The sequence below is a fragment of the Rattus rattus genome, chromosome 2 (assembly GCF_011064425.1).
Source record: "Rattus rattus isolate New Zealand chromosome 2, Rrattus_CSIRO_v1, whole genome shotgun sequence".
Lineage (NCBI taxonomy): Eukaryota > Metazoa > Chordata > Mammalia > Rodentia > Muridae > Rattus > Rattus rattus.
Window position 1 is genome coordinate 182306319 of NC_046155.1, and position 15778 is coordinate 182322096.

A 15778-nucleotide genomic window follows, 5' to 3' on the forward strand; every position below is an offset into this window, starting at 1 on the left:
GAACTTTTAGAAGCAGAAAGGTCAAGGGAGGATTCTTCAATTCCACTTATTGGGGGAAGAAAACAATCATGAGAGGCAGAAAAAGGGAGGGAGTTGGGCAGATGAGAGAGAAAAAGGGAAACAGGATCAAGAATGGAGTTGGGAGCAGAAGAGAAGTGCAGAGGACCTGCAGAATGAAAGGACCTCAAATTCTGTGAGGTGAGGAGATGCCCTTGAAAGTACCAGAGACCCGGGAGGTGAGGGACTGTCTGGACACAATGGGAGTGACCTTAGATGAAATGACTAACAGTGAGGAGAGGGAACATGAAAATCTACCTTAAGTAGATATACATAGCCTCAAGAGAGAGGATCGTGTTACCCACATGCAATCAAAATTTCTGGCCCAGAAGTGTTCCTGTCAGGAAGAACTGTAGTATCAAAAAATGGAAAAGAGACTGAAGAAAGGCAGCCCAGTGACTGGCCCAACTGGGGATCCAGCTCACGGGGAGATACCAAGGTTTGACATTATTACTGATGCTAGGATGTTCTTAAGGACAGCACCCGAACATGGACATATCTGAGAGGCTCATCCAATAGCTGACTGCAACAGATAGAGATACTTAAACCCAACCACTGGAATTTACTTAGAAACCCCTATGGTTAAATTAGGGAAAGAAAGGAAGCAGAAGATGAGGGTACCCCATAGGCAAACCAGCAATCTCAACTAACTCAGAACCCTGGGAGCCCCTAGATTCTGAGACACCAACCATGTAGCATACTGGAGCCAGTTCCAGAACCCTAGATACTTATATAGCAGAGCAGAGAACTGCCTGCTCTGACGTCAGTGGGACATGTGCCTAACTCTCATTCTTGAGATACTTGAGAACCCAGGGAGGGAGAAGTTCTGGTGGTGGGGAGTTTCCTCTCAGAGAAAGATGGGGTGAATGAATGGAATAAAGAACTATGGTAGGGGACCACTGAGTGGGGACCATGACAAGATTGTAAATAAATAAATAACTTCATTAATTGTGGTGTGTACTTATAGATTTAGAGTACTTGTTAATTTCCATAATAGCAGTCAGTATAGAAGCAGCCAGGTATAGGTCACACGGGAACACAAGTTGAATGCTTAAATCCTGATTTGAAGGCAGCAGCAGAAAAAATAAAGACCAGATGTCTCATGGATTTTAAAACCTAAAGCCAGACCCTAAATATCAGAACATCTAATCTTTCCTATTGTCTCAGTAACAAAATAAAAAGTTCTGTAAAACTCTAGTCCAAGAGAAGCCAAAAAGTTAGCAAGACTTCAGCGTATAGAAGACTAAAAAAATAACAGTTTTCTCAACACAGAGAAGTTAATTCCATAAATTCATAACACAACAGCAATGTGGAAGATGCATGCTGGCAAGACCAAGTTTGAGCTTAGACATTGGAGGTAGCTATAAAGACACCCCTCCCACCGGAAAATGAGCTACTAGCAGTTTATAACTACTGGGAGGAAAATTGGTTTTCTTTTTCAGTGTGCAGTACATGGTTGGTTTTCAACCTTTAAGTGACATGCACACAAGTAAGTATAGATGAGTATCATGAACTGTATTAGATAGTTTAATTACAAATTTTGGCATATAGGGAAGGGGAATTAAATATGGGAAGAGTGTGAGTGGTGAATGTAATGAAATCCCATTGTATGAAATTATCAAACAACTAAAAATGGAAAATGAACTGTAATTAATCCCTATGAAGATGCAAAAGATCTGAGCCTTATATAGTTCTTAAAAAATCATTGAACTTAATCTTTGTACAGGGTGATGCTTCACTCCTTTAAAAGGGGAACAAAAATACCCTTAGGAGGGGGTAGGGAGGCAAAGTTTAGAACAGAGGCTGAAAGAACACACATTCAGAGCCTGCCACACATGTGGCCCATACATATAGAGCCACCAAATTAGATAAGATGGATGAAACAAAGAAGTGCAGGCTGACAGGAACTGGATATAGATTTCTCCTGAGAGACACAGCCAGAATATGGCAAATACATAGGTGAATGCCAGCAGCAAACCACGGAACTGAGAACAGGACCCCCATTGAAAGAATCAGAGAAAGGACTTAAAGAGCTGAAGGGACTTGTGACCCTATATGAACAACAATGCCAACCAACCAGAGCTTCCAGGAACTAAGCCACTTCCCAAAGACTATACAAGGACTGACCCTGGGCTCCAACTGCATAGGTAGCAATGAGTAGCCTAGTAAGAGCACCAATGGAAGAGGAAGCCCTTGGTCCTGCCAAGGCTGGACCCCCAGTGATCGGGATTCTTGGGGGAGGGTAATAATGGGGGGAGGATGGGGAGGGAAACACCCATGTAGGAGGGGAGTGGAAGGGTTAGGGGGATGTTGGCCTGGAAACTGGGAAAGGGAATAATATTTGAAATGTAAATAAGAAATACCCAAGTTAATAAAGATGGGGAAAAAAGGAAAAACAAAAAAAATAATCATTGAAATACATTTGGAAAAACAATCTTTAATATTTTATTAATACATGTTAAATAGCAAAGTGAAACAGAAAACAGTGAGAAGTACAGTGGAAAATTAATCTTCCAATACCAATATTGGCACTAGGTGAAAGATGTTAAGTCAAGTATGACTTGTAATGGCTGTAGTAAACTATTTCAAGGGGATGGTGGTGGACTGTGTTATTTAAATTCCCTAAAAGAGAAATAAAATATTTGTATCTGACTTCTTCTCATATCTTTTTTATTTGCTAGCATATTGTGGAATCCTATGGGGAAATAAAAATGTTTTCCAGAAAACTGCATTTACCTGTCTCATTAGAAATCTCATTTTCTGCACAAGGAGTGCACTTGTAGCAGCAGATGGGCTTGCCCTCTAGGGTTACTTTCCTGAATCCAGGCCCACAACTCTCACTGCACACAGACTGAGGGACCTGAGAAGAATGAAATATTGTTATCTAATGTTTAGGGTTTTATAAAAACATCATAAATCAGTTTTTGAGTGTTATTTAGTGAAGGGGGATATAATGTTATTAACACCTAGAGTAATTTAAAAGATTATGTGTACTAACTCACGATGAGGAGCTGGGGGCAGCCACCAGAAAATCCAAATACCAAGAAAGCAAGAGACTCCCATGACCCAACAGGGATGACATTAGCTGAAATACTCAGCAAAGGGAAGAAAGAAATTATAGACATCATATCCAAGGGTTGGAAGGGCTCCCATTTAAGGAATGGGTCCACCCACCCATTTTGAAAATATTAATACAGAATTGCTCCTGTCTAAAGGGAATACAGAGACAAAGAATAGAACAGAGAATAAAAACAAAGGACATCCAGAAACTTCTCCACCTAGAGATGCATCCCATAAGCAGCCACCAAACCCAGACCCTATTGCTGATGCCAAGAAGTGCTTGCTGACAAGAACCTGATATATCGGTTTCCTGAGAGACTCTACTAGAGCCTTATCAATACAGCCAACCATCTGACTGAGCATGGAGAACACGATAAAAGAGTTAGGGGAAGGACTGAAGAGGCTGAAGGGGATTTCAACCCCACAGGAAGGACAAAAATATCAACCAACTAGACAACCCAGAGCTCCCAGGGCCTAAACCACCAATCAAAGATGACACATGGAGGGATCCATGGCTCTAGCCATATGCATAGCAGATGGTGGCCTTATCTGGAATCAATGGGAGGAGAGGCCTTTGGTCCTGTGAAGGCTTGATGCCCCTATGGGAATACCTGGGCTGGAAGGCAGGAGTGCAGGGTTGGGGATATAGAAAAGAACTGAACCCTCATAGAGGCAGGGGAAGCGGGGAATGGATAGGAGGTTTGCTCACAGGAATCTGGAAGGGGGATAATATTTGAAATGTAAATAAAATAACCAATAAAAGTTTAAAAAGTAAATAAATTAAAAAGAAATAAGATAAAATATTATGCCCTTGAGAAAGTATATGTGTTTAAATTTTCATCTGAGAATTATCATAATGTTAAAAGATTTGGAATGTTAATGCATTAAAGCAAGTTGTAAAACACTGTTAATTAGGAACATGATATAGAAGGCCATAGGATTCGTCTAATCTATCACTATCTCTGTACTTTCTTACATCTGTGTTGAGCATCATAACTTCCACCATTATTGTGAGTCTTGACTGTCAGTTTGAGAGGATTTATAATTATCATCGAGGCAAAAATGTATATCTGTAGGATGAAATATATAGATAAATTTTGCTCAGTTGAAAAAGGTCAGTTAAATTAGAAATTTCATAATTTGTTGTACACATGTCTCAATTTTAGAGGAGATAAAAGGGAGCTACAGTTTTCATTACTTCCTGCATTCAGAGGATATTATGATCAACACCATATTATATTTGAAAATCATGCATTTTTTAAATATAATGTCCCACACCCTCAAACTGTTCTATAAAATATTTCAAGTTATCCTCAAACATTGGATGAGAAAGGACAAATTGAGACATGAAGGACAGTTAAGCCATGCTAATGAAGTTATTATATGGTATTTTGAAAGAAAAGTATTTCATAGTGGCTAAAGCATTTCAGTGCTTATTTCCTTTTTGGTGAATATTTACAGGTAGTTATTGAAACTTTTGAGGATTCAGACTTGCTAGTGAAATTATGTCACAATGGTTGGGAATTGAAACATTATAATGTGTCCTCAATTCCAGGTTTCTAATTTTTATTAATGTTATAAATATTTTCTTTCTATTTCCTCTGTCTTTCTCCAGTATTACCATTTGTTGCCATGCTTTTATCCTTGGTGGACTCTGATACTTCTGGAACAATGAAGCAAAATATAATCTTTATTCTAAAATTCATTTTTGGTCATGATATTTGACCATACAATAATAAAAATTTGTCAATATTTTTCATAATATTAATCCCAAATTAGAGATTTTTTCCAGCACATTAACACATGAGTAATTTGGAGATAAAAATTTCCTCTTATCACATGTACCAACTTTAATTTGTGACAAATGGAGGAAACCTAATCCTCCTTTGAGTTAAGAGTAGGGGACTTATTGAACACTATATATTTCAATTGACTTGAATCAAGGAAACTGAACAGCCAGTATACTAGTAATACTTTATGGTATTTTATATTGATACTGGAAATGTAATGGAACTTGAATGAAGCATCATTATATCAGAAAATTATATTAATTGTGTTAGTAATATAAGCACAAAGCATTTAGATAATGCATTACATACCTTTGAAAATATTTCTGGCCATTGAATAATCTGTTCAGATAAAGACAACTGTTGGCCCTTGGGAGCATTTGCAGAAAAGGATCCTATTTTCACTTTTAGTCCAAGACCCTTTGGTAAATTCCAAAGGTTAAGAATGTCATATTCTGCATCTATTGTCTGTATCCAATTTAAACTCCTGTTGTCTCTCACCTCAAGGTCCTTCAGGAAAGTGTTAAGCTGAAAGGGAAATACAATTTTATATTCCATTGTGTCCAAGGGGCAGAACAAAATCTGGATTTTAGAATGTGTCCTATTGTTTCTAATTTCTGATATGAATATTAAAATTAATGAAGATTGTCTTAGTATGAAAACCTAAGTGATCAGAATGCCATTCTGCTTCTGAATTATTATTGTTCAAATGAAACTTTGAACCAAACTCATGTAAGCAGTCAATAACTATCTATTGATTCATGAAAAGATCAAGTATTTTTTTGAAACCTTGCCAGACCCATTTGCTTTCAGAAAATCTTCAGTAGCTAAGTGCCTAAAATGACGGTGCTAATGTATGGAAATTAATTAAAAGGCATCATTTATATATAAACTAACCATCATTGTTTCACTTAAATGTCCCTGTTTTAATTTCTCCTGTAACAAATATATAGAGCATTGAATTTTTAATTACAATAATTAATCCAAAATGATTACACAGAAAGGGTTTCTGTCTGTGCCTGGAGCTGAACTGGTCCCACAGAACCCTGCACCCAAATCCGATGAGGGAGAGAGCTGGATTCTCAGAACTGTGGACAATCCTGAGAGCTCAGGGGAGACCACCACTTCTGCTCACATTCCTTGTTCAAGAGGAAACTGCATAGTGGCCATGGGATACATGAATATAAAATCAGTCAATGGTAGGAACCTTCTGGTTTCTGTCTGTGTCCAGAACTGAACTGAACTCGTCCTACAGCTCCCGCACCCAAATCCTGTGGGTGAGAGAGCTGGACTAACAGAAGTGCAGACAATCCTGAGAGCTCAGAGGATACAAGTACTCCTGTGCACATTCCAAGAGAAACCCACCTACTGCCCTCTGTGCCCTCTGTGCAAAGGGATCAAGAAGCAGTCAGAGGCAGGACACTTTGGGTTTCTGCCTGTGTCCAGAAATGAAAGCAAGTCTGCAGGAGTGCCTACACACTTGAGAACAGAGATAAACTCTTCTGTGCCAAACAATCCACCTGGAGGCTGAAGGTCACACAAACCCAAGAGAAGCTCTCTATTCCCAGAACCTGACAGAAGGAATACAGGTCTAAAGGAGTGCTGACACAGAGGCCTACAGGAGGGTCAAGCCACTTTCAGAATCAGCAAGACAAGCTAACATCACAGGAAACCTGAGAGTGAGAGGCAAGTTCAGGAAACAAAGTGACAGAAACCAAGACTACTTGGCATCATCAGAGACCAGTTCTCCCATGAAATCAAATACAGGTAATCCAAACATGCCAGAAAAGCAAGATTTGGATTTAAAATCATATCTGAAGATGATGATAGAGGTCCTTAACTCACTTAAAGAAATACAGGACAACACAGGTAAACAAGTAGAAGACCTTAACAAGGTAACACAAAAATCCCTTAGAGAATTACAGGAAAACAAAAGTAAACAGGTGAATAATTTGAACAAAACCAACCAAAATTTAAGAATGGAAATAGAAACAATAAAGAAAGTACAAAGGGAGACAATGACAATGCTAGAGATAGAAATGCTAGGAAAGAGATGAGAAGTCATAGATGCAAGCATCAGCAACAGAATACAAGAGATAAAAGAAAGAATCTCAGGGCAGAAGAAAACCATAGAAAGCATGGATACAACTGTCAAAGATAATGTAAAACAGAAAAACATACTGGCCCAAAACATAAAGGAAATCCAGGACACAATGAGAATATCAAACGTAAGGATAGTAGGGATAAAAGATACTTAAGACTCCCAAATTAAACGGTCAATAAATATCTTCAACAGGATTATAAAACAAAAGTTCCCTAACCTAAAGAAAGTGTTACCCATGAACATACAAGAAGTCTACAGAACTCCAAACAGATTGCACCAGAAAAGAATTTCCTCCCATCACATAATATTCAAAACACAAAGCATACAAAACAAAAAAGAAAGAATATTAAAAGTAGTAAGGGGGAAAGTCCAAGTAACATATAAAAGCAGTCCTATCAGAATCACACCAGACTTTTCGCCAGAAACTATGAAAGCCAGAAGATCCTGGACAGATGTCATACAGACCCTAAGAGAACACAAATGCCAGCCCAGGTTACTGTATCCTGCAAAACTCTCAATTACCATAGATGGAGAAACCAAGATATTCCATGACAAAACCAAATTTACACAATATCTTTCTACAAATCAAGCCCTACAAAGGATAATAGGTGGAAAACTCTAACACAAGGAGGAAAACTACACCCTAGAAAAAGCAAAAAAGTAATCTCCTTGCAAGGAAACCAAAAGAAGAGACACACAAACATAATTCCAACTCTAACAACAAAAGTAACAGGAGACAACAATCACTATTCCTTAATATCTCAAGATCAATGGACACAATTCCCCAATAAAAAAACATAAAGTACTACACTGGATACAAAAGAGGACCCAATACTTTGCTGCATAGAGGAAACACACCACAGGAACAAAGAGAGACACTACCTCAAAGTAAAAGGCTGGAAAACAATTTTCCAAACAAACCATCCAAAGAAACAGGCTGGAGTAGCCATTCTAATATAGAATAAAATTGACTTTCAACCAAAGTTATCAAACGAGATAAAGGAGGACACTTCATATTCATCAAAAGAATAATCCATCATGCTGAGCTATCAATTTTAAATATATTTTCTCCAAATGCAAGGGAAACTACATTCATAAAAGACATGTTACTAAAGCTCAAATCACAAATGGCACCTCACATAATAATAGTAGCAGATTTCAACACCCCACTCTCAACAATGGACAGAACGTGGGAAAAGAAACTAAACAGAGACACAGAGAAACTAACAGAAGTTATGAACGAAATGGATTTAACAGATATCTATAGAACATTTCATTCAAAAACAAAATAATACACCTTCTTTTCAGCACTTCATGGTACTTTGTCCAAAAGTGACCATATAATGGGTCACAAAACAGGCCTCAACATATACAGGAAGATAGAAATGATCCCATGCATCCTATCAGATCACAATGGACTGGTCTTCAGTAAGAAAAATAATGTAAGAAAGCCCAAATATACATGGGTGTTGAACAATGTTCTCTCAGTGATAATTTGGTCAAGGAAGAAATAAAGAAAGAAATGAAAGACGTTTAGAATTTAATGTAAATAAAGGCACAGTGTACCCAAACTCATGGAACACAGTGAAGCTGTGCGAAGAGGAAAATTCATAGCTCTGAGTGCCTTTACAAAGAAACAAGAGAGAGCAAACATTAGCAGCTTGACAGCACATGTAAAAGCTCTAGAACAAAAAGAAGCAAATATACCCAAGAGAAAGATAAGGCAGTAAATAATCAAATTCAGGGCTGAAAACAACACAGTAGAAATAAAAAGGATTATAAAAAGAATCAACAAAACCAGGAGCGGTTCTTTGAGAAAATCAACAAGATAGAAAATTCCTTAAACAGACTAATCAGTGGACACAGATAGTGTAATCAAATTAACAAAATCAGAAATGAAAAGGGAGAAATAGCAACAGAATCTGAGGAAATTAAAAAAATCATCAGTTCTGACTACAAAAGTGTATATTCAACAAAACTGGAAAATCTTGATGAAGTAGATAATTTTCTAGACAAATACTAAGTACCAAAGTTAAATCAGGATCAGATAAGCCATCTAAACAAGTCAGTAATGCTGAAAGAAATAGAAGTAATTATTAAAAGTCTCCCAACCAAAAAGAGGCCAAGAGCAGGTGGGTTTAGTGAAGAAAGCTATCAGAGCTTCATAGAAGACATACCAATACTGTCCAAACTGTTCCACAAAATAGAAAGAGAAGGAGCACTACCCAATTCCTTCTATGAGGCCACAAATATGCTAATATCTAAACTACACAAAGACCCAATAAAGAAACAGAACTTCAGATCAATTTTCCTTATAAATGTTTCCCCAAAAATACTCAGTAATATTCTCTCAAACCAAATCCAAGAACTCACCAAAATGATCATGCAACATGATCAAGTAGGTTTCATCCCAGGGATGCAGGGATGGTTAAATATAGAGAAATCCATCAACATAATCCACTATGTAAACAAACTCAAAGAAAAAACACATGATCATTTCATTACATGTTGAGAAAGCATTTGACAAAATTCAACATCCCTTCATGATAAAAGTCTTGGAAAGATCAAGAATTCAATCACATACATAAACATAGTAAAAGCAATATACAGCAAAACAGTAGCTAACATTAAACTAAATGGAGAGAAACTTGAAGCAATCTCACTAAAATCAAGGCTGCCAACTCTCTCCCTACTTATTCAATTTAGTACTTGAAGTCCCAGCCAGAGCAATCAGATAACAAAAGGAGGTCAAATGGATACAAATTGAAATGGAAGAAGTCCAAATATCACTATTTGCAGATGATATGGTAGTATACTTAAGTGACCCCAAAAGTTCCACCACAGAACTTCTAAGCCTGATAACCAACTTCAGCAAAGTGCCTGTGTATAAAATTAACTTAATCCAGTAGACTTCTTCTACTCAAAGGATAAACAGGCTGAGAAAGAAATTATGGAAATGACATCCTTCACAATGGTCACAAATAGCATAACATGGTATGACTCTATCGAAGCAAGTGAAAGGTCTGTATGGCAAGAACTTCTAGTCTCTAAAAAAAGAAATTGAAGAAGATCTCAAAAGAAGGAAAGACCTCCCATGCTCATGGATTGGCAGAATTAATATAGTAAAAATGGCCATTTTGTCCAAAGCAATCTACAGGTTCAATACAATCTCCAAAAAAATTCGAATTCAATTCTTCAGTTAAAAAGAGCAATATGCAAATTCATTTGGAATAAAAAAAAAAAAAAAAAAACAGATAGCCAAAAACTATGCTCAACAATAAAGGACCTTCTCATGGAATCAACATCCCTGTCCTCAAGCAGTATTAAAGAATAATAATGATAATAAAAACTGTATGGAATTGGTACAGAGATAGGCAGTTCGATCAGTGGAAGAAAATTGAAGACCCGGAAATGAACCCACACACTATGGTCACTTGATCTTTAACAAAGGAGCTAAAACCATCTAGTGGAAAAAAGATAGCATTTTCAAAAATTGGTGCTGGTTCAACTGGAGGTGAGCATGTAGAAGAATGCAAATTGACCCATTCTTATCGACCTGTACAAAGGTTAAGTCTAAGTGGTGAATCAGGTACCTCCCCCCCCAAAAAAAAATAGACACACAAAAACTAATAGAAGAAAAAGTGAGGAAAAGCCTCAATCACATGGGCACTGGGGAAAACTTCCTAACCAGAACACCCATGGCTTATGCTCTAAGATCAAAAATCAACATACTGGACCTCATAAGATTGCAAAGCTTCTGTAAGACAAAGGTCACTATCATTAGGATAAAATGGCCACTGACAGGTTGGGAAAAGATCTTTACCAATTCTACATCCCACCGAGAGATAATATCCAATATATACAAAGACCTCGAGAAATTAGCCTCCAAAGAGTCAAATAACCCCATTAAAAATGGGGCTCATAGCTAAAACAGAATTCTCAGCAAGGAATATAAAATGGCTGAGAATTAACTAAAAAAAAAGATCCTACACCATATATTAATGCATGAACCTGATTTGGACTAAGCATATTTGCTCATGTATATTGTTCACCATTACAAAACATCATACACTTGATACTAACTTGGTATGGTATCCTCTTGGTAAAATTAGAAAAACAAAAAATTCTGTAATTGTGGACATGATAAACCAAATTTTACATTATCTGAATTAGTGTTGTTTCAAACCTCATGGGGCAGACAATAAAATCAGTAGGAAAGTTTATACCTGCCATGGAATGAAGATCATTCCTTCGCCATTTTCATATGGTCGCATTTGAACTTGATGGAGTCTCATATCATGGAGGCTGTAAGCCACAGCATACACACCATTGTAAATACTAATGCTCTCTTCACTCATAGCTACATCAAATATGTGACGAGGTAACACATCCAAAGAAGCATTGGTTTGGCAGTTGTCCAAAACTTGACAATTACGATCAGAAAATGAGCACTTGAATAACAAATTCCACAACTTCGGAAGATAAATGTCTTCTGGGTATCGATTAGGATTAACTGTTTGAATGAATTTGGTAAACTCAAACTTCTCTCTATAATTGTGCTTAAAAATTAGGCTTCCATGGAATGAGTCTAACATGAAATAATCACTAAATTCATTAACATGGCGTTCAATGTTCATAACCCAGACATTCCTTGTCAGTAATCTTTGCCCAATATTCCGCAATAGACTTTCTAGAGAATCAATGTCACCATGAATAATTATTACATTTGTCTCATTCATATTTTCCCAGAACCTTGGAAAATATGAAGTCCATGTGGCTGGGATCATTTTTACAAAAGCAATGCAGACTCTTTGTCGCTCCATTTCCTGTCTATAATCTGATAGAATTTTATTTCCTTTGTGGTCATCAGGGAGGATGAGACCGACCCATGACCATCTAAAATATACCATTAAAGAAACAATGGCAAGGGAAAGAGATGTGTCCTTGGGGGCCATCTGGTAGAGAGAAGAATACTGACCATGGTCACTCAAGAGAGGATCATAAGGTCCAAAAGTAATCTGAACCAAATTGGAAAGAAGATGAAGAATATTAACATCAAATAAAATTTCATTCCTGAAGCAATAGATGAAAACAGAAGAACATTTTAAAAGAATATTCCATTTACTACATTTTACAGAAATTTCTGTTAAGCCTGTAATTTTCAAGAATTTACCTGGTTTCATTTACGACACCCAACCTTTCTCATATAAGCAAAAAAATCTGGATTGAACTCCATGTGTCTGGGTATGTCCTTGATGTTTGGATAATTGATCAATTGCTCTTTCAGTTTAAAGATACCTAAAATATGAACAAAGAGAATTGACTCTCAGTTTGCAAAATCCAAATTTTCTTACCTGTGGAAATTTAAAGAGTTGAAGCAATGTCCCAATTTGGGCAGATGTAGTCCATGATGTTCCTGTGAGTGCAGCAGAAAATTTTTTCTTTTTACAATTGTAATTAGGTAAATCCTTTCTCTGCATATGAGCAGTGAGCCAAATAACAGCGTTCATAAGTGTGTCCTTCTCAGTGAATCTGACATTGTAGAAATCAAATCCAAGAGATATGTTGGGTAAAAGATTGGGGTTCCCATTGATCTCCTCAATGGCAAATAGCAGAGCCAGAATATACTGATAGTTTCTAAAGTTATACCTGTGTAAGTGACATAAAAACACACAAGATTATAATCATATATACCACACACATTCACATATTTAGTACACTAAATGTTACAGTTCAATTTTGATTCTATAAAACATGTAATTTAATGTCTTCATTATGAATTGATGAACTAGGTCAGGTAAATGTGTTAGGATTAGGTAATATCTTTTACCACTATAACTCATTAGTTACAGATCCTCAAATCATATATTATTTATATTTTATAAGTTGGTTCTTTATATATTTTGTTTACAAATCAGGAATAGTATTTCTTCCATAACAGATTTGTTGAAATCTAGATCTTTAACCTTCTGGGGTCTTCACTTATGAAAATTCACTATTCTATTATCAACCCAACAACTTTTAAAAAAACAATATTGTGGTCTTATATCTGCTCTTAGGAGTATCAGCGCTCCTGGGGACTGGCTTTCAGCTCTGGGCACAGGCCACGACTAGAAATATCCTCTCCCTGACTGCTCTTAGGTTCCTGTATCCAGAGGGCAATGTGCAGGCTTTTCTTGGTTCAGGAATGGGAGCAGAAGTGGTGGTCTCCCCTGAGCTCTCAGTATTGTTTGCACTTCTGAGAATCCATGTCTTTCCTCCATGAAATTTGGGTACAGAGTGCTATGGGACTGGGTCATATCAGAAATCAGAAGGATCCTGTCCCAGATTGACCCGTGGATTGTGTGTCCTGAGTGCTTCAGGAGTGTCCCTCAGAGAAGAAGTGGTAGTCTTACTTCTGCTCTCAGGTGTGTCAGCACTACTGGCCACTAGATTCCAGCTGTGGGTGCAGGGCAAGACCGTAAAGATCCTCTCCCTGACTGCTCCTAGCTCCTGCATCCAAAGGGCTCATGGCGAGTTCCTCTTGGGCCAGGCATGTGAGCCGAAGTGATAGTCTCCCCTGAGCTCTCAGTATTGTCTGCACTTCTGAGAGTCCATGTCTCTCCTCCATGAAATTTGGTTACAGAGTGCTGTGACATTCTGAGCACAGGCAGAAACCAGAAGGTTCCTGCACCGTGCTTAGTGGGATTCATCTTGGGCCTAGAATATGAGCAGAAATGGTGTTCTCCCCTGAGCCCTCAGGATTGTCTACACTTTGAGAGTCCAGCTCTCTCCACCAAGGGATTTCGGTACCTGGACTTTGGAACTGGGTCAGTTCAGGTTGCAGGCAGAAACAGTAGAGTCCTGTTCCAGACTGCTCTTGGAATTGCGTGTCCTGAGGGCTCCAGGTGCATCCCTCAGAGCAGAAGTCATCGTCTTACCTCTGCTCTCAAGTGTGTCAGCTCTCCTGCTGACTGGCTTTTAGCTCTGGACACAGGCAGAGAAAGGAAGGATCCTCTCCCTGACTCTTTCAGCTTTCCTGTGACCAGAGGGCCCTAAGCCGATTCCTCTTGGGCCAATAATGTGAGGAGTAGTGGTGCTTTTCCCTGACATCTCAGGATTGTCCACACTTCTGAGAATCCAGCTCTTTTGCACTGTATTTGGGTGCAGAGAGTAATTGGACCAGGTCAGGTCAGGGTGAAACAGAAACCGGAAGGATCCTGGCCCAGACTGCTCCTGGATTTGTGTGTCCTGAGGGCTCCAGGTGGGTTCCTCAGACCAAAAATGGTGATCTTACCTCTGCTCTCAGTTGTGTCAAAGCTCCTGGTGGCTGGCTTTCAGCTCTGGGTACAGGCGGAGACTGGAACTATCCTTCCCTTGAGTGCTTCTAGATTTCTCTGTCCAGAGGGATCTGTGCACATTTGTCTTGGGCAAGGAATGTGAGCAGAAGTTGTGGTCTCCTTTGAGCCCACAGATTTTTCCACACATCTGAAAGTCCAGCTCCCCCCTCTTTCCATGGCATTTGTGTAGAGAGAGCTGTGGGACCACATGAACTCCCTGTGCAGCCAGAAAGGAAGGGTCCTGTTCCACTTTGCTCTTGCACTTTTGTGTCCTGAGTGCTCCATATGGGTCCCTCAGAGGAGGAGTGGCATTCTTCCCTCTGCTCTACGGTGGATCTGGGGTCCTGGAGACTGGATTTCAGCTCTGGGAGCAGGCAGACACCAGAAGGATCCTCTCCCTGAGCTCTGAGGATGGTCTACACTTCTGAGAGTCCAGTTTTCGCTACCCCACAGGATTTGTGTACAGGGAGCTGTGGGACCTGGTCAGCCTGGGTGCAGACAGAAACTGGAACTGTCCTGCCCCTGACTGCTCCTAGGTTCCTGTGTCTTAGGTCTGTCTCTAGGGGCTTCCTCTTTGGCCAGGAATGTGAACAGAAGTGGTGGACATCCCTGGGCTCTCAGGATTGTCTGCACTTCTGAGAGTCCAGCTCACTCCCCCATGGGATTTGGGTACAGAGGGCTGTCAGATGTGGTCATCTCTCAGCTCAGGCAGAAGCTGAAAGGTCCTGTCCCAGACTGCTCCTGGGTTTGTGTGTCCTTAGGACTCCAGGTAGGTCTGTGGGAGCAGAAGTGATGGTCGTACCTCTGTTCTCATGTGTGTCACTGCTCCTGCCTACTGGCTTTCAGCTTCGGCACAGTCAGAGCTGATTCATTTCTATATATATTTATGTATTTATTTATATATTTATTTGTGAATTCATGCATTTTATTCATTTTGGTCTCAGTTGCTTGCTTATTTTACTCAGTAACACAGAGTCTATGACCTGACTGTCAGTTGTTTTATATATCAGGCTGATCTTAAACTCAGAAATACCCACTTGTCTCTTTCTATAGACTTTTGGCAATAAAGTCTTGCACCAGCATATCTGCCTGCTGGATTTATTAATTTTCTTAGCATGTATACCTAGATCCCAATACAGCAATCTTCTCGAATTTCTCTGTTTCTCTCTCCTACCCTTCACCTAATCACTAGATTACAGGTTTGTACTCATATTCTTTTGTGAAGTATGAAAATATTTCCTCAAACTTGGCATAATCCACTCTCTGGATCATCTCTTCACATGTTTTACAATAACTTAAAAAAACAATATTTCACACTGACAGAAGAGTATCATTTAGTTTCTCTGTCAAAGTGAGTTGATGACAGAAATAAAACTTCATTAAGGTTTCCTTTATGAACTAGAAAATATCATCCTGAGTGAGATTACCAATCATAAAAAAACACACTTGGT

General features: G+C 38.7%; 1 protein-coding gene across 1 annotated transcript in view; it reads right to left on the minus strand.

Moving 5' to 3' along the window:
- The window catches only part of LOC116894606 (vomeronasal type-2 receptor 116-like), a 33726-nt gene extending 21074 nt beyond the window's left edge, over positions 1 to 12652 (minus strand). Inside the window, exons 1-4 of the mRNA XM_032896323.1 lie at positions 12363 to 12652; positions 11235 to 12026; positions 5217 to 5432; positions 2794 to 2917 (exon numbers count right to left, since the gene is read on the minus strand). Coding sequence (XP_032752214.1) covers positions 2794 to 2917; positions 5217 to 5432; positions 11235 to 12026; positions 12363 to 12518 — 1288 coding nt within the window. The 5' untranslated portion in view covers positions 12519 to 12652. The remainder of the gene's footprint in view (positions 1 to 2793; positions 2918 to 5216; positions 5433 to 11234; positions 12027 to 12362) is intronic.
- Positions 12653 to 15778: the final 3126 nt, after the last annotated feature.